A 27969-nucleotide genomic window follows, 5' to 3' on the forward strand; every position below is an offset into this window, starting at 1 on the left:
CGGATCGATAAATCCCCAGGAATTTTTCGGGAGGTGGTCTGTCCGAATATGTCGAGCCTTGTCCTTCACAACCCGGCCTTCCCATTGTGGGCATGGCCGAACCCATAATGGGTTTGCTAAAAAAGATCATCTTAGTACCCACAGGGTAGAAAGAGTTTTAAAAAAAGCATGTATGGAATGCATAAGATACTTCACTGAAAGAAATCAAAAGCTTGCATATGTTAAATACAAAAATTTTCTCCCCAACATAGATACATAATCGACACGACTCAATTGCTTATTGCTTACAGGAACAGTACGATGTACAGGAGCAAAACACTAGTACACTTCAACAGGCAAGTGCTATGCGCTACCTGTCGCAGTAATGGCACATCTATTTCGACTATATCATTGTCGCAGTAATTAGGTGAATATTATATATATATTTTAATTACCGGTACTGTATATCCTTTTTTGTAATAATTATATTTAGTTAATTATTTTGTTAACTTTTTGCCAATAGATGGCGCTACGTGTAACACAGAAAATAAATAAAAATTAATTGATTTATAGAAATGCAATCGATATTTTGGAGTGGGATGTATGACATGTTCTAAGTTAGAGATATATCTTACTTATATATATGGATATATAGGTTAACGTGATAAAATTATTGAATAGTATATGAAGCAAAAAGCAAACAAATAATCGTAAAAATTAATTCTAAAAATGGAAAACGACATTTATTTTTTTCCAGTCGAACTTCCATTTAAATAAGTGAACTAGATTATTACCATTTCCCCAACTAAACGTATGTGGCTGCGGCTAAATAAGCAGTTTGGAAAAGACATGGCGGCAACTATCCGTATGACCACTCTCTCATCAAAGGCTTCCTAATTTGCATAACCAACCTTACAAAAACGGACGAACATTTTAAAACAAACAGAATCGGTTCGAATAGTTTTTCAGAGGAGGAATTTCGACAGTAGGATTCGAATAAAGGCGCGAAAATAGGAATGGAGAGGAGAGCAGATTGTAAAAAGCCGAACAATAGCGTTTTCTAACAGATAAAGAGTAATCTGGTTAAGTTGTCAATCATTACTTACCGTCGTACATATTACCGTTATTAGCAAGGTTGAGGCCGAAGTTTTAAGTGCGAAAACGCGTATGTCGGACGTTCAGCGCCGCTTCCTGTAAGCCTAGAAGTTTGACAATGGCGTTTGGAATGTCGAGCATGATTCCACTGACTTTCCAAACACCATTGCCAAACTTCAAGGCTTACAGGAAGCGGCGCTGAACGTCCGACGTATGCATTTTCACGTTTAAAACTTCGGCCTAAACCTCGCTATTAAACTTCTGTCCTATTGTCGGGAAGTAAACTTACGGTACTAAGAAAACGTAAACTTTTTCCGAGTTATTCATTCACTCGACAAGAATCTTACTACAGTAATAATGAAAAATAAACTTAAAACTGTTAAAACTGTGTTTATTTTGGTGAAGTTTCAAAGATCGCGTTACGAAAATTTGCCGGCCATTTTAAAGTGTGAGAAGATATTCGGTGTTCTGGCATTTATGACGTCACAGCTTCGTGATGTAATTTTTTAATAATTTTTTTTTACTTTATTTATTTATTATTATCAATTTTATTAAATATAACAATAACTTATTGTTCTAACCTCTATGCATTTATCGTACGGTAATTATTACGCCGATGATGTAATAAACCATGTTAGGTTCGGTTTGTTAGAATTTTAAACGCTAGAGGGCGACCGGAAAATGATCACATGGGTTTGGGTTTGGTTTTGGTTTTGTTTACAGACATGGTTTAATCGTACGAGATGAAATTCACTAAGATTCTCTATCACTTGGGCTTTGGGAAATTTCAGGTTTACATATGCCTGCTGGTAGGGGTTTTGCAGATATTCGGAGGTTTGCAGTTAAATTCTAATCTGTTCTATATGCATAGCTTCGTTCCGAAAAGCAATCTACAACGAAGCAGGTAAGAACTGCTAAGCACGTGTCTATTCGTAATTAATTAATTTGTAAATTAATCTTAAAATAGAATTATAACATAGCGAGATAAGATTATACACACGTTTAAACGATAAAACCTTATTAATGAACGCGAATTGGTCAAACAATTCGTATTCGGATAACGAATTGCATATTGATCTGTTGAAGTCGTCTGTTTGTCGGTTCGTTTCTGATCACTTTTACAAAGTTAAAATGCAGCTTAATCTAATCATTTGTTTTGCGTAGCTTACTCGGTCTAAAATCGATAATCCAGTCAAACCTTATGGATTTTAATGCTGCATGAAATGTTATAGTACAATTAACTATAGTCATTAGATAAGAAAGGAAAACTTCCTTTCACAATATGTTTTAGTTAATGAAGAAACTGTTGATTTCTGAAGGTCAGAGGTCACTGATAGGTGGGCCGTACCATTTACACTCCGACGGGGGACACATTTCGGAATCGGTGAAAATGGGTTCCGGAACCGTCGCGTTTATTGATTTGTAAATCGGTAGCATTTTATATCGACACGTTAATAAAATTGCTCCGTCGGAAGATTGATTCTACGGTTAAATATTAAAGGCGGGCAAAACCGGGATTGTCCGTTGGCCCTATTGAGAAATTCTCGTTAACATTTATATATGTGATTCCCAAAAGCAGATTAAGGTAATCGATTAAAAGTTAACTGATAGTTTCTTATGTAAAGTGTGGGTTGTGATAAAGGTGCGACGATACGTTTCCTTTCGAGTGAAGGTCGCGAGAATTGTAAGATTTCGTAATGCCAAAAATTATATTATTTCTCTCGATATGTTATAGTCTATTAGATATTAAGATTTAGCTGCGTATATTAAAGAAGGGATTCGGTTTTGGTATCGGTCGGAGTTAAAATTAGTGTGCATTTGCCACACTTAAATTGTTAACAATTGGAAAATTAAAGTAAGCATATTTGAAAATGGCCGAACAAACTGTATTCTTATCTTTTCTCGTGTCATTCTGGCTACTTTGTCTCCATCTCCAGATAAAAGATTTCTTTAATTTTCATAATAACTATTGTTTTCGTCTGGGATAATATTTAAAGGACGCACGGTAAAGTCCTTATACACTGATCGAGTGAGTGATGCACAGTATACAACACAGTAATAAATGCAGCACTAAGACTAAGTAAAATGAGAACTGTGTGAAATGAATGAGAAATACAGTTTACTATCTACACTCAATGCGCACATTAGCATTTTGTGCTTTCTATTCACACCATTTGTGTACCAGGGTTTCCTATTGTACTAAATTGGTTGTGTTCTACAACTTTGTAATTGACTTTTTTGTATTGCACATAATTTTTCGGATAGGAGTGCTAACTTCTGAATTTTATCATAAGCGTACTGCAGGTGGTCTTGTCTTGTAACACATACTGTAGTCATTTTACTATAACTACAAAATATCTTTGTAACTGTTTGCATTCGTCAGTTACATGGACGTTTAAGGACTTTACTGTGTACCCTGCGTATGCTGTGTGTTTTTGTAATCAAAATCCTAAAAACAAGGATCTTTATCTATATTATGACAGTCTGTCTGTGGGAGGAATCAACTTAATTAACTAATGAGAATCAGCTATTAATTGCTTAGTTGTGGTAAGTTACTTCCAGTTACTTTGTTGTTTGTTAAACATCACCACCATTATAAACAGTGTTACAGATGCTTTGTATTATGGTATTGGAATATGAGAAAGTTGGTTGTAATAGTAGTTGAATTCACAATTCTTTACAGTTAATGCATCTTATAAAAAATTAACACAATTAATGGAAAAGTTATTCTGTTTTCTAGTGAGAGAAAATAAAATAAAATCCACGTATTGCCTGACGTATTAAGCAAAAAGTGCCGATCGGTTTAACCAAAGTGACGTCACTTCGGTCAATTCATTCTGTAGACAGACTGCAAGATAATTTGTTTGTGGCTAATAAGAATGTATGGTGTAACTGAACACTTCGTGGGATTAAACAAAATAACTTAAACCACAGTATATAAAAAAAAATGAAGTTTTTTATTGATTTACAAGTTATTAATGGTTTTAACAGTGCATTATTTCAAGTCTAACATACTTATTGTTATGTCTTGATTTATTATAAATTCTCCAAAAAATGGCAGAATGGAAAAGAAAAAGAAAGATTTGTACCCATGCATACATCACCGTCAAGAGAATATGAAAGAACATCACCAAATCGTCACCAGATTTATCAAATTTGTGTCAAGAATTGTATTATTGAAAATGAATTATAGATCTCCTTTACAATTAAATGTAGTGTTTACAGTTTAAAATTTAGATTGTGTATATCGTATTTAATAAAAATGTCTTAAATCTCAATTTATTGAAGAACAGATTCTTATTAACGAGGTCGAGGCCGAAGTTTTAAACGCAAAAACGTATGTGTCGGACGTTCAGAACTGCTTTCCTGTAAGCCTAGAAGTTTGACAGTGGTGTTTGGAAAATCGGTGGAATCGTGCTTGACATTCCAAACGCCATTGTCGAACTTCTAAGCTAACGGGAACGTCCGACGTATAAGTTTTCACATTTAAAACTTCGGCCTCAACCTCGCTATTGACACGACTTTCCAAACTTCTAGTACTTTCAGGTTCTATTTTTACCATAGGATGGGTCAGAATACTTAAAAGTATTAGGGAAATATATAAAGGTATGTTAATAAAGCTGTTCTCCTTACAAAATTGCTAGTGTCTTATGTTTCATTTTATATTTCTACATTCTCTGAACTACAATTGATTTGAATTGAAAATCTTATGTATATATACTTGTTAAAAATCATTTTTATAGAAAATTAAAAACTAAGCCATTATCTATTACATATATCAGGTGTCCAAGCCTTGACACAATATGAACCATAAATCATCTATCAGAATTATTATTGATTGTGTAATTATGTAATTAATACAAGCAATTTATTTATGGTGACAATGCAGGGCTGCAATTTTTAATCATGTTTTTAACTTTTCTTTTAACAATAGTGTCATACTTTTTAGCGAAAATTTTTGAATTGAAATAATGTGACTTCCGGTTTGAATCGGAAGTTTGTATATAGTTAATTGGGGCCTCCCGACTCTAATGTTTTCCGTACCTGGTCTCGCCTCGCCTATCTGGCTCCATTCTTGAGATTAAGGAAAGACGGGACAGACGGACAGTAGTGGGAATTTATAGGTTTACAGTTTTTTTAAATTGCAGTCCAATAAAGTAAAAAATGGAGAAGAATAAAGTATCAATTAAACAGAACTCTATTAAATGTGTTGTTTTAAATTTAATAAGAGTTACGTTCATTTAGCTTATGTTGGCCAAATGGCTGCATAGTTTAGTGTCAGTTTACCACTACAGGAATCCAAGTGGGAACTCAGTTCTGACCATAATTTATCACAGAATATATAGGTTATGCATCATTTCCCATGCTGATCAACTCCATGGCAGTTGGGCCTGCTCATAATTGTATAATTCTTGCCCTCCATATGGCCTTTATTTTTTTAAAACATTATTTTATTTAAGGTATGGTCAGCAGCCTGTGATCCTTACATCGTGGAATGATTCAATTTGGATTGACGGAATAAGACAATGTAATTTGTGGTCAATCTGCCAAGATAAGGATGCTTTCTGGGATGACTTTCAATAGGAAATTTGCCCATTTAGATGTTAGACATAAAAAAAAAACCCCCCAGAACACTCCATGTCAGTTGGGCACGAACCTGCAACCGAGCGTTCGGTGGTTTTACCCACTTGGCCACTGATGGGCCTCAACAATTTCGATGAACATACACAAACATAAACTTAGCATTTGTCAAAATTTTTTAATTCTTTACCATTATGTAAAAGCAAATGTGATTTGTATGTGGCGGTTATAGCTGCAGGAAAGATTGAAGTCTCCACATTCCAAAAGTAGCCTAGAAAAATGATCTTTTGGAGTAAGGGCTGTTTTGTCCTTTTAGAAAGTTTTATTAACATAAATATATTGCAAATATTGATTTTTCACCCAACAGTTAACAATAAATGGTAAATAAGGACAATTAGAAACCATAAATGTATGTTGTGTTTTCTCTCTTCTTGAAAATTAAACCTTAGCATGTCAGTTTCGACTGCGTATTGTTATACTACGGAACTATTAAACACATTTCATTACGGTATTATTAAACGATTGCTCTCTTATAAGATCAAGTGTTTCGGTAAATACATTTCATAGTATTGAATGTATTCCTTTATTAGTGTATTTTTTACCTTATAATAAAAAATTCATTATTAGTACGATTACATGTTCTTTTAATAGTTAAATTCTCTGTTTTCTATGTAAAAAACACATATTTAACATTACATGAAAAACAAATATTACATTACAGTTTAAATTTTGAATTTACATATCTTAGGAACAGATGTAAAAATATAAAAGGCCAAATTCAGGAAAGCACTGTATTAAAATTCATTGATGTTATGTTTGTTATATTCCAATTTATGTATTTAAATAAAAATTTTACATTTTATATGCTATTATAACGGAAATTTTTGGTTGGTCGAACCTCACTAGTCCGGCAGCTTCGACGATTTGGGATAGCGATTTGAATCCGACGACTGTCGGTTTGCACGACCGTCACTTGGTCGGCTGTGCCATATTATCAGTGTATTTAGTAATATGACATAGCTGGCATTTGGCAAATACAAATTTGCTGTTGGGCCACTTGTTGCTTCCATATTGGTAACATTCATCTCGGCTCGTTTACGATGCAGCTTGATGTTGCTATGTTGGTTCAGATATTACTGTATTGCTGTATTTTTAACTGTAAGCTTTGCCGAATTTGGATTCTACACTACTCGAGCACCCGTCCGGTCCAAAGCTTGCAGGATTAGTGAAGTTTGACCCATATGCATCATATCTATAACAATTTCAAACTTTACAATTAAAAACTACTGTAGTTTGTTCAGCGAAAGAGTAGACACAAGTCAGCCCAAGCTGGGTCTGTCAGATGAAAGGGGTGGAAGATGTGGGAGTTGACATATGAATCTTATCTCTTTAAGCTGTTTTGTCTTACTATCTTCATTCATTAATTTTATTGTTTTACTACTTTTTACAAATTTATTACTGTAATAATGGCATCATGGTCAATGCAGAACCAATATGGGGAAGAAGAACAAACCAGGAACTGCAGACAACCTATGACAAGCCCATTATCACACAGGTGATTAAGGCCAGAACATTACAGTAGCTAGGCCATGTCGTAAGGCCACCTGCAGTGGCAACAGCATCACGAGGGCTACACTACGAGAGGAAAGGGAAGAGGCCAAGAGGCCGTCGCAGAAAAAGGTGGATAGATGGAGTCGCTTAAGATCTTCAAGACTTCATAATCAAAGATTGGCAGGTTATAGACCAAACGAGGTGGAGAAGGATTGCAACTGTGGCTAAGGGGACTCCAAGGCCCATATTGCCAGACGAAGAATGTGTCGATTTTCACGTGCCATCTTTCATCTGACATATACTCTTCCAGCTCAGGCTGACTGATGTCTACTCTTACTATACAGACTACAGGCCTAGCAGATTAAAGATAAGAATCAGAGAATTAGAATTTGTCGTTTAGTAACGACAAATTTTATAGGTATAATTAGTTTAAATTATTAAATGTCAACTATTGGCCTAAATTATCATCGCAATAAATAAATCAATCGTGTCCATTATCATCAAATACAAGGAACTATTTTAATATAGATAAAGAAACGTGTGAAACATTTCTACAAGATTGTAACGTGTTTAAATGAGTGTGTACAAATTGTGTGAGTACGACAATGTATACAAATACTTACTACATTTTGAAATAATATCTAGTATCAAGAGCATAGTATTAAATATCTGTAGTCTGTTTCCTTCTCGCTTGTTAGAAGTTATAACTTAATTTACATTTTTAATTTGTCAAAAACCATAATGTAGATAGCTGGGTGTAGATAATAAACTGATAAATATTGTTCTAGTTCGACTTATACTTGTGTATAAGCGAAATAATATAAAATCGAGGAAGATTCCGAGCGAAATTTTAACAATAACTCGGTATTTTTGCGTGTGGAAGCCGAAATTTGTTATAATGTAAACGGCATTTACCCGAACACTCGATTGTCAACGGGTGACACTCGGTCACGTGTCCCCCGTCGGCATCGAGCTGATAGTAAATGCATGGATAACAACAATAATATAGTCTCGTGGTTTAACTCGTTTCGTCCTTGTACGTGACGTCGACGCCACGTAACAACTCTCCATTAACGGGTGAAACATATTTCATAGTCGTACTGGTGTTTATAGTGTGATGTCGATAGTTTCTGCCGCTCTCCTGTCGGAAATATGGGAAAAGAAGACAAAGGAGATAGGGAAATCGACGAGATTATGGCCCATCTCGGTCAGTTCGGGAGATTTCAATTGTATATTTTTATATTAGCTTGTATACCACAGATATTCGTTGGGATTCATATGCTTTCTAGCGTTTTCGTCGAATACGTACCCCAACACAGGTAAGAGCACGGTACAATTTCTCCTTCCGGAAGGAAATCGCTTCCGATTTGACGTTTCGAAACGATCGACGATCCGTCGGCCAATGACGTCCGCCGTTGCGAACGCGTTTTCGATTTTCCTTTCTTTCTTCCGGACGTCGCCGATTGGCGTGTCGATTTCGCGGAATAATCCTCTAGTCCAATCGAATGTCTCGTCGCGAATAATTTCGTTACGATTGGATGAATTTGAACTAAATGACGGGGAATACATTATTTATCGTTTTTTAAGTGGGTGTTTCGTTCGTTAATTATCTAATCTGAAATAATCTTTGTGAAATTTCGACTGTACTCTGAAGATTTTTTGATTAGCCTATCAATTGACTTACATTGATATTGGATTTATCATTTATTTTTTTATTTTTATTTTTTTAAATTGCATCTTATCTTAACTTTTCGTCTGTTGTTTTCTTTTTAAATTCTATTTCTCCTGTGGGCATTAGGATGGTGCATTCTTGTATCCGGTGTGGGTTTGTGGCGGCGATGTTTTTAGGGTGTTAGATGTCCCAGATTTTTTCCGACTGCCCTCCGGTGAAGGGAGGATTTTATTCTAAAAAGTCTTCCTAGGCTGAAATATATTGTGTTTTTGCGATTTAAACGTATTTCTGTCATCGGAAGAGTACAATACGCGTCTGTTGCCCATCCTGGTAATCTCGTTTGGTGCGGTAATTTGTGGTGTTGCCTGCTTGGATCTCTTTTCGTAAAAGACCATACAGAATACTTTACTAAATTTTTTCTACGTACTAATGTTACTCAAACACTGTAATTTTCATATATAATGCCAATAAAATAAAACAATTAGCAAAATTAAAATTACAATTTTGTAATCATATTTATATTGTAACCCAGTAATAACGGCTGCTTTGACTGGAATGCATTAGCATTAGGAAGTTCGAGAAGCAAGTTAGCACGGTTTTAGTGTTGCAGATATTTTGACATGTAAGCCAATTTGTTATATAACTAATTATAGGAATGTTAAAAATATAATAGCAACAATAAATTTCGGCAGAAAAATTCCACAAAAATTTTACAGATATTCGTTTTGGCATCACCCGTGTTTGGTGTTTGCCTACCGTTATGGGGACTTGGAATGAATCTGGTTGGGTTGAAAACCACGGGAAGATTTTTTGGGGATGGTCTGTCCCAGAAATGTTGTGCTCCTTCCCTCACTGTCCAGATTCACCATTGTGAGCTTGACCAAATTTATGGTGGCAAACAATGGGGAAGCACTTTCTGCAGGCCAGTTTAGTACCCACGAGGCAGAAACAGCCAAAAAAAATTATGGATTTAGTCAATCCATTACAAGATGCCCTGACATCCTCTTGATCGTACCACCCATGTATATTTCTGAACATCCAACTGGGACCAAACTTCGAACCTCAGAAAGTAGGCTTAAACAATAGCAAAGGACTAGAAATGACAATAAACAATTTTTATAAATTATTATTCTGTCATTTTTGTTAAATTTAAGTTTATAAACGTTTTCAAATTAACTACAGATGTTACGTTCCTACCTGTGATAATTCTACATCAGACTACAATGAACCTTGGGTAGAATATGCTATACCCAAAGCTGGAAACGAAGACGATTCTTTGGATGAGCATCAGTGTACTTATTATGACTCGAACGCTACTACTTGTTCGCCAGATAGTTTTACTAAAACATTAGTAGAATGTGATGATTGGAAATGGGATAAGGAAGTATTTGAATCAACAGTTGTATCGGATGTAAGTTGGTTTACAGATAATATAAATATTTAAATTGCATTTATAAGCTAACCTCTTTTCGACCGACTTATCAATTGGTTTAATAGATTTGTTCTGTTTACATACACACATCTTATGAATGTAACAGAATGTTTATTAGAGATAAACGATTATAATGGTCAAATATATTTATCTCTAATAAATGTTTGTACATCTGTAAATGTGTACATATATTCATGTTTGATTAATAAACTATTACACAAAGGTGTCATAATGAAAATAATACATTTATTCTTATTTTTAATCTTCTCTTGCAGTTTAAACTTGTTTGTAAATCGAAAAATAAGAAAACAATGTCTGAAGCTTTATTTATGTTTGGAGTTCTGACTGGTTCGGTTACTTTTGGACATGCTTCGGACAGGTAATTTTGCTTTCGTTTATATAAGCTAGGCTTTCATTGGCATACGAACTGCCAGTCTGTTCCCTTTCACCGACTGTTTGACTGGTTCTTTGGGCATTCCAAAGAGGTTGTAGCATTCTCAACTTTGGTTCATTCAACTGATTAACTTTTCACGAATGATTAAAATGGTTTTGAACACTAATCATGTCCTAACTTAGTTTTGCATAGTACAATATGGACAGTGTTTGATGCAGTTTGTATGACAGTGTAAACCTATCTTAAGTACCTAATGCTTCCTGTAAATGTTTAAACTTTATAGATGGGGACGGAAATGTGTTTTCCTAGTAGCTCCTGCAATGCTGGCGGCTTCATCCATAAGTACTGCATTTGCAAATAGTTTACCTTTATTTTCTTTCTTGAGGTTTGTTACAGCTGCAAGTGTCTCTGGATTGTTTCAAACCGGTTATGTCCTAGGTATGTCTGCAGTGACGATTTCTTTCAGCAGTTGTAACTCTTAACGAATTTTTATTTATGTGCGTTTATTTATATTTTAGCAATAGAATTTGTTGGTAAAACAAAACGTTTATGGTGTGCTAACTCGTTGCAAATGGTGTTTGCCGGAGGAGAGCTGTTGTTAGCCGGTGCTGCGGCAATTTCTAAAAAAAACTGGCAAACTCTGCAATTAATAATATCGGCCCCGACTGTCCTTTTATTAGGTTACAATTGGTAAGTTTAATAATATCAAAATGCAGTATTTTAAATATATAGTTTTTTATTGTTTTATTTATTCTTATTTCGAAAGGCTGTTACCAGAATCGGCAAGGTGGCAAATTTCAAAAAATCAGTTTCATAAAGCACGTTCTACTATTTTAAAAGCTGCATCTTGGAATAAAGTAACCATACCAGAAAATTTACTGAGATCACTTAATGATGTATGAATTTATATTGTTAATTTTTGAAAATAAATTTAGTTTTCAAGCACATTTTAATATTTAAATTGTCTGTTTTTAGCCTGGATTACATGAGAATACAAGACGTCAACGTTCAAACCCAATAGATCTGGTAAGAACTCCAACAATGCGTAAATGGACTTTAAATTTGTTTTTTAATTGGTAAGTGTCTCCTCAGAGTTCTAATTTGATTTGCTAATTTCAAATCTTCTTAAACGTGTACAATAAAATTACAGGATTGTAAATGCTATGGTGTATTATGGCCTTTCTCTTAGTGCATCGAAGTTCAGCAATAATGTTTATTTAAGCTTTTCGGTAATGGCTCTAGTCGAAATACCCGCCATTGCATTATCTACGGTACTTCTGAAACGGATCGGAAGAAGACCAGTCCTCTGTTGCGTTATGATATTAGGAGGAATTTGTTGTCTTACTACTCCATTTATACCAAAGAGTATATGTTTTAAAAGTATTATTATAATTTTGTATTAATATAATACCAAACTTACTTTAAAAATTTGTTTAGTTTACGGAACAGTAATGGCAATTTTGGGGAAGGCTGCAATCGGTGCATCTTTTTCAATCATTTATATTTATTCCTCGGAAATTTATCCAACTGTTTTAAGGAATACGGGACTTGGAATGAGCAGTATGTGCGCCCGACTTGGCGGCATAGTCGCACCATTTATAGCCGGAATGGTATAATCTTTTTTTAAATAAAAACAGATTTAATTAAGGTTTAATTAATGTTTTATTTATATCTCTTCAGCGGCAATTTCATTCCAAGTTACCAATGATAATTTTTGGAGTAAGTACGATTATTGCCGGGGTTCTTGCATTTTTATTACCGGAAACTAATAATAGAGAACTTCCAGAAAATGTAGAAGAAGCAGAAAAATTGAAAAGGTTTGTGTTATACTTTTTTTTAAATGTTCAAACATAAAAGATAAGATTATTTTGTAAAATAATTACCGATTTCACTACTTAATAGCCGTGATTCTGGCGATGAGAGATCTCAAATTGATTCGCAAGATGATGAAGAAAGATTAAGACTTTTAGCTGGATAATGTTGTTTTGTGGTGAATAAAATGAATAATATTTAAAGGTGAGAAAATAAATTTGTATTTTTTTTTCAAAAATATGTTTTTTAATTTTAAGTTACCCTTTCTAGTTTTGTTTACAAAACTTGATATACTCTGAAAGTCTTTCATATTTACAGATTTTAATGTAAGTCAAGCACATCCTTAATAAGGAAGATTTACATGTACATATTTGTTTTAAATGAATATGTAAAAAGCTTTCATTAGGTGGAAGATCATCAGTTTGTAATTTTTAAAATAAAAAATGAAACAATTTAAAACTTTTTAACACAGTTAAATGTTATAAATTTGCATATTTTCACACTGTTGGAATGTATATTTATATATACATTTTGAACTACGATGTTGATGTTTTAATAAAATATTTTATAAAATGTGCTTTTTGTACCAAGTTTTCGTCAGTGACAAAAATACAGATACACCACTGAATTTCTGGCAACTGATCTGAATGAAATTACAAAAGGAAACTTGGAATCCTGCAGCTACCAGATTAATTTGCTGGGCATCTACAGATGGTGTTTTGTACTGGGCACACTTATTTACATTTTTTACACTAACTTTTTTATATTCTTAGTTTCGTTTGCTAAATTTAACCCTAGATACAGTCTCTAAGAAAGATGAGAGTGTCAATGGAGGTGTCATGTCTAGTTTCTAGTCCATGCTGTACTTTAGACACATAGGTGTATAATTAGTGGATTAGAGGTGTGCCGGTGAATCATTATTACACGTGACTAACCACTTTGCTGGACCTAATCTGGCCAGACTTTGGAACCAATCATGTATTATATTATTCATGAATTTAAAATACATGATATCAAATAGCAATGAATCAAAAGTTTATTTTAAATATATATTTATTAATTATAATTATAAAGATAAAAAATTTACTTTTCTATTAGTTTAATTTAAAAAACCTGAATTTAATATTTCACAGCATAAAAAATATGCACAATATATTTTTTATTTCTAACAGAATTGCATTAATTGTAGATCAGACACATTAACAAAACTTATTACAGTCGTAACAAGATCAAATTATTAAATATTTGTATATATATTTAAAATCTGATGAAAGTATGAAATAAGTTTACAACAAAAACACTCGAATTAGGGATTAAAATTGGGAAATGGGAGAACATAAAGCAACTGGAATGCACTTATAATATTCCAAAGGAAGTAAATGTGTTAACTCTGAATATGCATCTGAATCATTAAAAAAAATTTGTTTTGAAATTCAAATAGTACAGAAAATAATTTACTGTAAACAAACTTACTTGATACTTCTTCAGATGTATGAAGACGTTCGGGAACAATTAATGAGGAATTATCTACATTTTCACATTCAGCTTCTTTTGATTGGCTGAAATTGTTAAGAAACGATAACCAAGCAGTTTTTTCTTCTTCAGTAGCTTCGTCTCGGTTTACGTCCGTACACGACATACGAGTCGTAAGATTGTCTGTCTGTGTACCCACGTTACGTTTAATTATCTTAATGCTAGGAATTAGAAGAAGTGCTTTCTTAGTCGAGCGAAACTCCGAACACTTATTCTCGTCGTCGGTGCGCTCTGATAGAATGTATATTTTTATAAATTATCTTTCAAATTTTTATTAAAGAAACTACAAAAAGCTTAAAAAAACAAACCTGATTGAGAAATGATAACCTTAACAATTGATTCTGGTAAAGAATCTGTCATTGCCTTGGATTATAAATTAAATATTTTTAGAATTCATTCAGACTTTGTAATTTAATTTTGTTTGATTCATACTTTACCATGAAAGAAGAATGGTTTCTTTTCTGTTTCAAGGATTTGCAATTTCTTCTTGGTCTATAAATGTACCCTAAATGAAGAAATTTTAAAGTTTTTATTATAAAATATGTAATTATAAAGTTGCAACTGTATAAATTGTTAATGAAAATACATATGAAAACATCGCAGTTAAATTTACCATTTGCTGTCAGTCTTTCTTTAATCGAATCATTAAAATTAATTGTATTAAAAGGTTTTTAAAATGTGGTAATACCTGGATAAATCTCTTTGTGTTTTCTGTCGCATTCTTTAGCTTTCTGATAGTAAATTGCCTTTGCCTCAGGATTCATCCTTCTCCATACGTTTCCTAATCGTATGCTAATCTCTTGATTGGTATCCTTCGGATAATTCAATCTGAAGCTCGTGCGATTTTCTCTGGAGAAAATCATAAACGCATTCGGCGGACGAGGTATCTTAAAATCTTAATAAGAATAAATAGAATCTGAATGCGAAGTCTAAAGTAATATTCAAATCAAACCAAATTATATAACTGCCTTAAAGTCTATCGAGCAATTTCATTCTTCATAAGATTAGTCTAGGAAACTTATGAAATTAAACAACTGCTGCCAATAAAATTAAGACTGCTTAGACCAGGGGTGGCCAAACCTCATCCTTTTTATATACACTTAGTATCCCCGTTCAATAGAGTATCACTTGCATTACACTTACAATTCCACTGTCTGTTACACATATAAAAACAATATATAAGTTTTCTATTATGTAGTGTAAATATTATGTATCAAGTTTATAATAAGAAAATGTATAAATATATGGGAGCTGCAGGAAGGGTCTAGAAGAGCCACCCTGGGCTTACACTATAACAGTAGATTGTAGGCCCAAATTACCACACAATGGGCCCTTCCCTTTCACTAAATCATGATAAATATAAAAATTGAGGCCCTAAATCTGAAGTTTATTTACCTTATGTGTGTGAGGGAGTGAGAGATCATGTCATTGAAGCAAAGAAAAACTTGGTGAAAAGAATTAAAATTGAATTTATTTGAAAAATTTCCCAAATAGTGGCGCTATCTATCGGTGATATTAAGAAACACACACACACACAGTATATACAGTAGTGTCGTTTATCCGAATCAAGTGGGGACTGGGGTTGTTCGGATAACCGATTATGCACGAAAAAATATATTAACCTATCCGATGTTGAAATTTTTCTCCGTTGCGTGTCGCTTCGCGTTGAATTTTTGTCGATTTTAAGCCTAACGAAAATTTTTATTATAATAATCGTGGCTATTGTATCGTTAAAAATTATTTCTTTATTTTGTACAAACAAAATAAATATATTGAAAAATATAAAAACAAAAAAAATTATACTTTAGAAGTTAATCTAGTATCAAAAACGTTCGATTCGGCACGACACAGTCCGACTGGAAAGCTTTCGGATAAACGACGCTCTACTGTAATTTGATTAATTATATTTATATAAAACTTTTAATTATATATAATGAAATTTGACATTTATCGGCTAAAACTTACCTTTATCGCCATGCTTTTTCGATAGGAAAGGTTTATTTTCCATATTTTGCCAAAATTAATTAAGTTTTGACGAACAAATTAAATATGTCCGTTTCGTCAGGTGAAAAACCAAACGACTTTTTAAAGTGCGCCGCTCGATTAAACAATATTTATAATTTACATTATTTTGTTTTATAAATAATACAACTTGCATAAAACTTATTTTAAAATTGTTATTATAATTTAATGAATTTTTTTTAATCAAATAATTAATTAATTTGTAATAATATAGTAATTTTTGACAGATGATTTAGTGTTGCCATCTGTTTACGTTATTTAAAAAAAATAAATTCATTTTTTACATATTTTTGAAGATAATTTCCTAAAAATCTAAACTTTTTTTTCTAAATTTAAAATAAATTTTAATTATGTGAAACTTCTAAATAATTAAAATTTTAAAAAATTCGATAAATCTCTTCGTGTAATTTTTGTAAATTTATATCATAAAGATCGTAACTTCCCGAATGGCGAAGTCGTTTTAAAATTAAAAAATAGCCTATATTATGGTAAATATATATATATATATATATTTTACTTCCACATACCATAGTCATCCGGGATATTTACACACCTGTACGGTGTGACAAGTTTTTTTTTATTTTTTTTTTTTTATTTTTTTTTTTTGTAATCCTTCCTCATACACCCGCTGCCGGTCCATTCAGAAGCGTAGTAACTCCAACGTTTCTGAATGGACTTCACAAAAATTATAATAAAATTTGAAAAAAACAGGCAGAAAATTATTTTCAAAATACATGAAATGACAAAACTTTATTACACATAACAGAAACAATAGAAGCCAATACACCAGATATGGAGAGCCCGAAACTTCTTTCATTTAATCCGAATAAATTTTAAAATTGGCGTGTCTTATTTCTACTACAGAAAATTTATTTAAATTAATTAAAAGATTTCATTAGATTTTAAAAGTACCATTTTCAGTTTATCATAGTTTGGTAAAGTTAAGTTTGACCATGGCCGCTACAGGAATGAGTACGGCCAAGATCAAATAATTAGATTGTGCAATAGTGTTAAGTTCTGTTTGCCCGAAATAAATGTCTTCGGATGTGTTGAATCTGTTCAATTGAAGAAAATAACAATAGCGCACATTCATATATTACTGCAATTACCGTTGAAGTACAAGTACTCGTTGGCGGATTTCCTCATAGCAAGTAGGTACAGTACGTGCCTCCAGCGACTTTGATTAAATACATTTTTTAATGATTTTTGCATTGATACGTCATCAGAAACGGCAAAATTTTCCATGCCCATAGCCAGGATAGTAAATCCGTCCATGCTTATACTACAATCAAAAATCGTACCACAATACTCAATATGGCGTACCCCATATTGGGAAAGTAACATTTTTATTTATAATTACATACAATGTAAAGACGCTTTTAGGGGGTATTCCTCATTGAGAGCGTTGTTTTACTTAAAACTTTATTAATATTTTAACAAATTGAGACCAAATAAAAAGAAAATCTTATTAATTTATTCCTTCATCACATTTTTCAATAAGATTGAATTTTTTCTGTAATCTTAACAAATTTCAAAATTTATTGAATCAAATGCCGTGATTTATATTTAAATACACATTTAACTGATGATTTCTCGTTTAAGAATAGTATATAAAGAGTAAAGAATGAATCTGGTTTATGCTACATAAAATGAATATGGCGGCGGATTTACTTTTTTGGTAAATGAAGAAGAATGACATGGAAACCAAATTTTTATATCGTACAGCAAAATCCCAAATTAATAAATACATTAATTCTGGTATCTTAGACCGCATTTATATCCTATTAATATTCGTACACATAATTTTCATGACCGAGTCCTCCTTCGGTTACTTCCTGATAAGCGTAACTGTTAACTGATTTATCGTTTCTACCGTAACCGACGGCTTGTATACGAGTTGTTACAGTTCCACTTGGTTTTTTATCGTTATCGGTATTGTCGTCGTCCTGTTTCTGCGAGTCGTCTCTCTTAGTTTTCGGCACGATGTACAACCTTGCATTCGATTTCTCGTACAGACTGCGAGACTTTCCACAGTGTACATTGTACCACCAATCACAGACTAGAAATAACTGATTAAACATGGTACCGTTTGGGCACAGAAACGAATCCATTGCACCTCCCGCTTGACAGATGTGGAATACCTGAAATTAAACGGAAACATTTTTAAATCGACCAATAATACGACTCGAATCGATCCGACGCAGTGCTCCGATTGGCTAATTTAAAATTTTAAACTGTTTTATTGTATTTACCTGGCACATAGTGTCGGGATCTGCATAATATCCAGGTTTGTAGTGAGAACAATTGAAGTGTGTCATGGGTACCGTAGCATAAATGGGGTAATCTACACCGGCAACTCCGGGTATGGGTGGTGGAGTGGTTTTATAATGATGGTGATCGTCGGTTTTGTACTGATCGTGACGTTTGTTTGTCTTGGCCTTACTTTCGAGGTTTTCTGATTTATCTACTGTTAATGGTTTTTCGTCTTCTTTCGAGCTGTCCAAATTGTCATCGTCGTACATGACTGTATTCTTGATGATGACTTCTTTGCTAGTAGTGGGGCGATCGCTTTCTTCTGTGGATGTTGAGATAGCTTTAGTGTTAATTTTAATATCTTTCGGGTAATTTTTAAATAATTTATCTAATTCGGGCTCTTTAAAACTAGTACGACGTTGTTTACCATCCACTTCACCACTGTGGTATGTCGACTTTTTGGGATTATCTATAAGAGATGGAAATGAATTATCAGACTTTTTAGAATGGTTACCATCTGATTTTGAATTGCTAAATAAGTTGGGATGAAATTTTCCTAAGTATTTTGAATTTTTGTTGGGTTCGTAAATAGGGCTTTTGTCTTCTTTACTGTAATCATAATCTTTGGCTCTGTATGGTGATCTTGAATCTTTGGTGGTCTCGTAACTATTTCTAGTATTTTTATTTGGCTCGTGCCTAGATTTCGAACTTTTAACGGGCTCGTAATTAGATCTAGAACCCTTATTTGACTCGTAACTTGATCTAGAATCCTTGCTGGGTTCATCGTAACTGGATCTATAATCCTTGCTAGATTCGTAACTAGATCTAGAATCCTTACTAGGTTCGTAACTAGATCTAGAATCCTTGTTTTCGTATTTATATCTGGTTTCTTTAACGGGTCCATAATTAGGTCTTGTGTCCTTAGATTCGTAACTAGATCTAGAATCTTTATTTGGCTCATAATTACTATTTACTCTAGAGTCTCTACCTGGTTTGTAATTCCCGTAACTTTTGCTAGGATAATTATATGAGTCTTTTTCGTATGATTTCGCAGAAGCGGGATAATACAAAGCTTTCTCTGGATCTCTGGCACTCGGATCGTAAACTTCGCTGGAATCTCCGGAATTATAAGAATAAGGTTTACTTAATCTTGAAGAATCGGAAAATTTCGTTTTCTGGTAAATTTCTCCTGAATCATCCCCTGGCTTATAATAAGAGTGATCGGGATAACTCTGCCGTTTTACCTAAAATAATGGTGTTAAGATTAAATTTTATATAAAACTTACATGATCACAAGTAAATTATTTAAATATTACCCTAATTTCGGTAGCAGACTTGACTAGAACACCTGTAATTTAAATAATTTTCATTTAATACAAGAATCTCGTGATTAAATTACGCTTTATCTTTATAGGCAATCGATCCATTAAATGGAATTGATAAATACAATTAATTAAAGTATAAACAGCGACTACAGTGGGTTACTTGCCTAATATTTAATGAAGTTTATACTTTATCTAGGGCCTTGTACTTTTAGGACACTTAGAAAAACACAAACTTATACAGAATGTTAAAAAGTATTCAGCATTTGTATGGTAAATAGTACATGCCACACTGAGTTAAAGCACCACAGAAACGATTGAGTTTTCCTACTTACAAGCTAGTTTAGTGGGTAATAATCCTGTATGTTAATGCACTTGAACACTGTAATTTAATACTAGCTGGGATCAGAGCTGGACTTCGACTTGACCTTAAGCTGAAATATAACAGTCCCTTCCTCGCTAACAAATGATGATATATGTTAAAATACAAGGCCCTAAGATGCAGCTGAGGTATAAATCGGGCCCTGGCTTGGATATTTGTACAATATGAGGGTTTTAAATTCTAAAAAAAAAGCTTAGACCATAACCTAAAACTCAATTGTCTTACTTATAAACTACATTTTAATGACTAATTTAAACTTAAATAAACATAGAAGCATGTGAAAGGATACCTGATTAAATAAATTTAAAAATTAAATTTAAAAAAATATATATAAAATGGTTTATATTTACCCATAGCTAATACTAAAACTGTTAAACGGTGCTTCATTTCGCTAGAAACACCTAAAAATAAACAAATAAATAAATAAAGATAAAATAATATATAAATAATAAAAATTATAATTGAACGATATTATTTTTAACGTACCAAACATATATTATACAATTAAATAATATAGAAAATATGGCATATTAACTGCGATAACAGAGTATCGAATCGATACTAGCGAAAATTTTCTAATCGCCAATTCTTAAAGACTTATGTCACATGACTTTTATGACGTCAAGCGGTCAGCAGACAGAGGTTAAAAAATGGTGCCTCTTACTTATAGTTTCTCCATGGTACTTATTCTTCCTTCTCTTCGAGAGCGTAAACATATGCAAAAGATTTCCCCCTTTAATCGCATTTTTACTTATTTTTTTCCGTTACAATTGTGTTTTGTCTTCTGTTTACACTTTTTTAAAAGTTAATTAACAGTTTTTACATTTTAAATTATACAAATATTAAGGTATTTGTATTGTTTTTAACCCCTTAAAGCTACATTAAAATGAGCTCTTAACGAGTGACGTAAAGTGTATTGCAAGTGTATCGCAGGCGTGCAAGTATATTGCAAAGCTATATATACCCTTGAAATTAAAATGAATAAGTAATTATTAAAATTTTAACCTCACATTTACTCGAAATATTCAGAAATATTCTTAAAAAATTCATCGCTTTCATCAGTAAAATTCAATAAGGTTATTATCGACAGTTTTAACAAGGAAACTTTGATTATAGGATAATGTTTTTAAATAGCTTAAGTTAAATTAATGATATATAACGGCAATCACGTGACTTACCGGGAACTCTTCAGCTTAAAACACGCTCCGGACAGTGACTCCTTCAGAAATGGCAGAGCTAGGATCACTCTCGATGTATTGATGAAAGTATGGAGATGTCATCTGAGACAATACTTAACAATGCATGAAATATGCTTAATTGATGCATCGCAAAGGTGATGAAGTGAAAAATGTCCTAGATTTTACTCGGTGAAAAAATGTTATATTCCATAAAATATTCTCTTTTTTCTCTTTCTCTCTCTCTCTCTCTCTCTCTCTCTCTTCTTGTTCATTACTTTCTTCCATTACAAAAAATATCAAAGAAATAAAATAGTGAGAAAGTGAAATTTCTTAACAGGTTTGCTCCGAGAGAAAAATATTCTACGAAATTTCTTGCAAATGATTAATTTATTTCAGTTTATTTTTCATAAATGTTTACCTTATTTTGTATATTTGACTTTATAGGGTCAGGTACAAAGTAAATTGTTTATGATAATAGGAAAATGTGCATACACCTGAAAGGTCATAATTATGAGGGATGATAATCCATACCCCCCTCGACTTACACTTTTTAAGTTTATGCAGCAAGTTTTAAGTTGTGAGGGCTGTAGGCAAGTGGTTAGAAGGCTTTAAAGTATATACTTTAAGTACTAAGCATTTTCGATAGTATATGAGGCTCCTTAAAGCCGAGACCGTAGAACCCTAAAGATATAGTCTAGGGCCTAAGATCTAGGCATAGGAAACACAGACTTTAGGCTCTAGAAACCTAAAGTCTAGGGTTCCTATGCCTAAAATCGCCACTTAATTTAGGTTAAGTCTAACGTAAATTCTCAAAGAAAAATGCTTTTATTTTGATATTTCTAATTTATTGTTTTATAAATGAATTATAAGTCGAAGCTGTCACCTGTAAACGGCGGCCATTTTTACAAGTGCAAAAATGTATAAAAGTAACTTCCAAACGACGTCTACCTCTTAAAAACGGCCATCTTTTTTTTTTACGTTTCCGCAAGTGGTAAGCTATTTTTAATTATTAAATTGCTTTTATAAAAATTGATAATAATTAGGCCCACGATCAGATGTCAATTAGAGTGAAGAATGACGTTAAAAAAACTTACAACCAATCAAATTAATTCTCACACCGAATTTACATCAATTTCACTTTTTAAATTTCGAATCAACCAATGAAAGGCCTTTATTTACGCCGTCAAAAATTCAAACGTACGAACAAAAATATATTTTAATTAATATAAATTATTTTGTATAAAAACTTGTTATATATTTACATTTTTTATTTTAAATTTTTAAGTTAATATTTTATTTTAAAAAAATATTAAAAAAATAGTAAATTAATTCGTGCGAATTTCACTAGTTGTTCTGCCTGATTAATGAAGTTTAAAATCAGGCATAATAAATAGATTTTAGAAAATAAAAATAAAAAACACATATTTATTTATTTTTTATTTTGTTCTTTTATGAAAAAAATTAAGGAGAAAGCAGAACGGAAGAGACAGTGTCATCCAGGGCACCGTGACCACCGGTGTGAGGACGTGTCTCACTCAAACGGAATATCATTTTTCCTGTTGTGGTCAATTGTCGGGTCAAATTGCCGATGACACTTAAAAAATATCCCTATTTTACCCTACAACACAAACCGTAAAACAATGAAATTTCTTTTACCGAGCTCCAACCGTTGTAATGAAAGCGACAACCAATCACGAGCTCCGATTTGAAAATTTGAATTTTGAAATAAACACGAGAATTCCCGTGTTTAAAATTCGTAAATTATACGGGAGAATAGTTTTTATTTTTGGTGTTGGTTCGGTCAGTGAGTTTTCTGTTATGTTAATTATCGCGTTTTAACTAAGTGAATGCTATCGTGTGAATTATGCTGTAAGTTTTTCAAATGTTAATTTTAGTATTCTCACGTTCCACCCTAAACGGTCCATTGAAGTGAGGATCAATTCATACGAAACGTAGGAACAGCAAGGTACAATGTGAGTAATGTATAAAAATATATTAAGGATCGATTTTTATTTTCAATTATTGTCTGGACAAGCGAAAATAATATCATACAAAATGAAGATTATTATTGTTTCCTTACAATTAAAACTATAAATATCTGAATGGCGTCGTTTTTTTCTCCTATTTTTTCCAGATATTCGCTGGAAAACAAATGCTGGGAATCAGTTGTTTGTTTAAAATAATTATTTGTATATAAATATCCTTGGCCTAGAACCTGTTAAGGAGTTGTGGCGACGTGTTTTAATGCTCGATGCCAATATCGTATGTGAAATAACTAAAATATACGGCTGGAATGTTTAAAGGAAGCACCCTGTGGGGGGCCAGGTCGAATCTGGAAGTGTCAAAAAAAGTGTCTTCTGGAAATTTCGGGTCCTGTCCCTTATTTTACCAGTCGTCCCCATTGTTGGCCTGAAAACACGACGCGCGATTTAAATAAAAGCCCCCTCTTAGTGTGTCGTTTTCATATTAATTCTCTTCACTAACATATTTAATTCTAATTAAAACAAACGGACCACTCAAAGCATATTTTAATTTTTACGAATTTAAAATATACATTTAAAAAAATCTGTAATAAAATACAATTGAAATAATTAATTTAAAATGAATTTTTTCCTTATCTTTGTTGTAAGGTCCTAGATCGTAATTAACGTTAATACGCTAATTATAATTACTTTTTTAAAAATTTAACCTGAAAAAATGTGTTCTGTTAAGTGTTTTTATCCTTCCAATTAAGGATATTTGTTCGAATTTTAATTATTTATCTGTCCAAAAATAATACCTTAAATGAATTAACAAACATTTCTTTCTTTTCTTCTCTCAACATAATGCTGAGAGTAATGTTTTTTTAATCTCGAAATTCGATGTTGTAGATGAAGTTTGTATACCCGAAAACTTCTCAACCTTGACCAATTTGTTTAAGATAAATAAAATGCTGTGCCATATTTAACTAGGTACTAATTCATACAGAATTAAAGAGATGTAAGAATAGATTATACACAAAATTTAAAAATCTGCAACAAATCGACAACATTTGGAACCTTTTCTATAATAATTACATCCAGGATAATGATGGTAAAAATATAAGATTAACCTTTTAATCGATTATTAGCCTTTACTCTTGTAAATACTACTGTATTTTAAAACGCGCAAGGAAAAAAATCGATTAATTAAACACGATAAATCGATTTTACGTTTGTTAATCGATCATGTTTGCTTGATCGTGTGAACAATGCATCGATTATATTAAGGAAATTTAAGTCCGGAGATGTTTTAATGAGTAATAAACACTTTCTACCAATAAAAAGACACAATAGCGTTGTTCTGGAATAGGCATAATAGCGCTGATCTGTAATACAGTAACTAATAGTGCTGTTCTAGAATAGATAGACAATTGTGATGTTCTAGAATATAGACATAATAGTGCTGTTCTAGAATATATAGACATAATAGTGCTGTTATAGAATAGATAGACAATTGTGATGTTCTAGAATATAGACATAATAGTGCTGTTCTAGAATATATAGACATAATAGTGCTGTTATAGAATAGATAGACAATTGTGATGTTCTAGAATATAGACATCATAGTACTGTTCTGGAATATATAGACATAATATTGCTGTTCTAGAATAAATAGACAATTGTAATGTTCTAGAATCTAGAATATATACATAATAGTGCTGTTCTAGAATACAGGAATACTTGTGCTGTTCTAGAATATATAGACATAACAGTGCTATTCCGATATAGATAGACACAAGTATTGTTCCAGAATAGCGTCGTCCTATTGAATAGATGCATTGAGCGCGTTATCTGGTAAAGCGTTTCCTTCAATTTTTAATAATATTTAAAATAGAAAACAATTATTTACAATAGATCTACACATACTAATAATAATTTATTTTCGATACAAGAAATAACAGAAATTTTTATATTCTTTGTGTATATTGGGCAATTTTTACGGGAAAATTAACTTTTCGTGCTTGTGAAAATAATTATTTTCGCTAAAATTTTATGATATTTATGCAATTTTAAATTTTCTACACTAAAAAGTATTAGCAAACACTTATTTAAAAATCGTATTGTTTTTTAGATTTATTTATTTTAATTTTAAATTAGTTACATTTATCATAAAAAAAAGGTGATTGAAGTTAAGCAGCTTGTTGAAAACATGTCTTAACTCTTGTGTATTTATGAAAATTAATGTATTTATGCCACTTAATCTGTGTTCGTTGTATTCAAAAATCTCACCTAGAACTTACACACGAGGAATAGTAAAAAGTTATAGAAAGATGGCTGAGAGGCCTTCTTAGAGCTTTGGGGCCCTGCTAATCACTAATATTTTTCTTCCGTACCTGTACGCCTGTAAATAAATTGGGTCCTAGGCCGAAAATAACTTCTCAAAACGGCCCCGTATATTGATTGTGCGTTATGCCAGGTAAACAAGTGGTGATACATAAATAAAACAACAGAAAATATTTTAATTTGTAATCCGTAAGTATAGATAAAACGTAAACTTATTAACATTTTAATTCGTTAAATAATACTGTCAAACCCGTGAATAACGGCCACATCGCTCGAAGATGGCCGTCATTAGCGGTTCGTCCGTATTCAGATCAATAAACTTGTTTATTATTATTTAATTCCTAGATCTAATAAAGCAATCGGCTGTGAACTGATACTCTTCTGCAAAATCACACCTTTTTTTTTTAACTTAAACCAAATAAAAACTCGGGAAGAAGTATAAAAAACCGGACTGAATAAATAGAAAATAAATATTTTAAGATCTAATGATGATTTTAGGGGGTTAAAATTAACATTATCCAACGATAAATAATACATTTAGTAAGTTAAAACTCGTGACAAACTGTACAAATGAATATCTTCTCCTTGACATACTCACGTAATCAGTATTTTTAATCTAAACTTTCCTTTCCGATGCTCTTCACAAGAGGAAAACCGTTATATGAATGGGAAAACCGAATTCATTACTCTCTTATATCCGTAACAGTGCAGTAGAAGTGTTTTATGAAAACGTAGCATACAAAATACAGTAACGTATTGATGTACAGTCAAGCCGTTATTCGGGGGTGGCCGTTGTTTGGGGATTGTTTTGAAAGCATTTCAAAGAAAAAAGATGGCCGCCATTGGAGGTTCAATTAAAACATTAAGGAATGCAGTTTTTAACACAGTTTGCCTGCCAAATCTTTTATAAATTTTAATTAATTAACCTCCAAACTCGATAAACTGATTAATTATAATCGAGTATTTCAAGATTATTTAAGATTATGTTAAATTATTTAAGAAAAATAGTAAAAAATATAATTTATTTATTTATTTTAATTAATATTCCTGTAATGTCAGTAGTATTAATAAATTTTTCCCCGAGGCGAAAGTGAGGAAGAGTGAAGTTGTCCTTGCACCTTAGCACCCAATGTCTATAATCCCCCCAATGGTCACGTTCAGTGTCCTTGTATCATGTGACCTATTTAAAAATACATTAAGCACCACGTGAGAATTTTATTCATTTACTTACAAACAGTTTGTAAAAACATTTTTATCAAGTAAGATTTGCCAATTTACACAATGAAAATAATACTCGGTAAGTACTAGTTTAACATCTAAGAACTATAATTTATTATTATTATCATTAGTAAATACGTAATTTTCTGTATATTTTCAGAAATTTTAATCGTTTCCGCGATTTTTCAGGTAAGTAACTAAATTAAATATATTTTTTTCCTCTCGTAATCCAATAAGAATCATTGAATTAAGATTCAAAATTTAAACTATCCAATCACGTGTACTGTAACGATAATTAACCGACGCTGATTAGCTGAGATTTTTTGTTATTGTTTCTAAAGGTGATAATAGGTTTGGATCAGGACGAGATAAACGAAATCGAAGATGTTATACCCGGTAAAGCGGGAGAAGATTATCCGTTAAATATCGATTTTCCCAAGACGGAATTTCGTTGTTCTAATTATAATTATTCTGGATTTTTTGCTGATCCGGAACTTGGTTGTCAGGTGAGAAATTTTGCCGTTCTTTCTAATGATTTCTGCATTATCGAAGCTTGTGTGAGGCCCGATTTGCACGTAAGCTGCAGCTTAGGGCCTCACACATATATATGCATCATCGGAGAAAAAGGGTTTGTTATCAGTGGTGCGTTAAGGATAATTCTATGCTCGTTTTCATCGTTTGTACGAGCATTTATACCCTTCTTGCAATGAATATTTACATTTTAAAATAGCTATTTGTTACTGTAAAATTTTATCTTTTTTAATTCTAATTTACTTAAATTAAGGGCTATCACATATGCTTCCCTGACGGGCGTAATGCAAGCTTCCTTTGTGTCAACGGAACGGTCTTCAATCAGCGATATTTTGTCTGCGATTGGTGGTTTCACTTCGACTGTTCGGTAGCTCCACTTCTCTATCCACTAAATCTGGTTAACAGGCCACCATTGCCAAATTTACCGCGCATAATCAAAAAGTTTCTAAGACCTAGAAAGAGGGTTACTACACCCAAACCGCGTCCATTAGCTGTTCGTCAAGCTTCTGATTGCTATTGTCCTTGCCTCAACGAAACTTCGACACTGGATTAATTATATTTATGCGTGTTTACAAATATCTTCATGATGTAGGCTATATGTTTGTATGGTTTAATAATATCCACAAGAGAAAAATCATCCTAATACCTTTGTAGAAGTTGAATAAAGTTACTAATAAAATTTACCATAGTGGTGTTTTGTTATTACACAA

The 27969-nt window shown here is 32.4% G+C and overlaps 4 protein-coding genes across 5 annotated transcripts; 2 read left to right on the forward strand and 2 right to left on the reverse strand.

Moving 5' to 3' along the window:
• Nucleotides 1-1755: 1755 nt before the first annotated feature.
• On the forward strand, nt 1756-12983 carry LOC136987183 (organic cation transporter protein-like). Of its 2 annotated transcripts, none has more exons than XM_067284875.1 (12): nt 1756-1978; nt 10061-10289; nt 10586-10689; nt 10988-11142; nt 11223-11394; nt 11471-11600; nt 11680-11780; nt 11855-12069; nt 12142-12314; nt 12385-12521; nt 12607-12720; nt 12835-12983. In XM_067284875.1, exons 1-11 carry the CDS (start codon nt 1818-1820, stop codon nt 12680-12682), a joined length of 1653 nt encoding a protein of 550 aa, XP_067140976.1. In that variant the 5' UTR covers nt 1756-1817; the 3' UTR covers nt 12683-12720; nt 12835-12983. The 2 variants fall into 2 exon arrangements, with proteins under 2 accessions (XP_067140976.1, XP_067140975.1); XM_067284874.1 differs by lacking the exon at nt 1756-1978 and adding an exon at nt 8204-8525.
• A 732-nt stretch (nt 12984-13715) lies between these two features.
• On the reverse strand, nt 13716-16144 carry LOC136987277 (sex-determining region Y protein-like). Its single transcript, XM_067284989.1, has 6 exons — nt 16015-16144; nt 14738-14944; nt 14487-14554; nt 14358-14412; nt 13990-14280; nt 13716-13918 (listed from the first exon to the last, which is right to left on the reverse strand). Exons 1-6 carry the CDS (start codon nt 16055-16057, stop codon nt 13830-13832), a joined length of 753 nt encoding a protein of 250 aa, XP_067141090.1. The 5' UTR covers nt 16058-16144; the 3' UTR covers nt 13716-13829.
• A 1599-nt stretch (nt 16145-17743) lies between these two features.
• Nucleotides 17744-20564, reverse strand: LOC136987198 (uncharacterized). Its single transcript, XM_067284888.1, has 5 exons — nt 20515-20564; nt 20379-20429; nt 19641-19672; nt 18324-19568; nt 17744-18212 (listed from the first exon to the last, which is right to left on the reverse strand). Exons 1-5 carry the CDS (start codon nt 20519-20521, stop codon nt 17856-17858), a joined length of 1692 nt encoding a protein of 563 aa, XP_067140989.1. The 5' UTR covers nt 20522-20564; the 3' UTR covers nt 17744-17855.
• Nucleotides 20565-26686: 6122 nt separating this feature from the next.
• LOC136987289 (uncharacterized) lies at nt 26687-27879 on the forward strand. Its single transcript, XM_067285002.1, has 4 exons — nt 26687-26807; nt 26889-26917; nt 27070-27234; nt 27513-27879. The coding sequence occupies exons 1-4, from the start codon at nt 26792-26794 to the stop codon at nt 27810-27812; spliced, it is 510 nt and encodes a 169-aa protein (XP_067141103.1). The 5' UTR covers nt 26687-26791; the 3' UTR covers nt 27813-27879.
• Nucleotides 27880-27969: the final 90 nt, after the last annotated feature.

Source organism: Centruroides vittatus, unplaced genomic scaffold (assembly GCF_030686945.1).
Source record: "Centruroides vittatus isolate TY-2023 unplaced genomic scaffold, ASM3068694v2 scaffold_149, whole genome shotgun sequence".
NCBI classification, from domain to species: Eukaryota; Metazoa; Arthropoda; class Arachnida; order Scorpiones; family Buthidae; genus Centruroides; species Centruroides vittatus.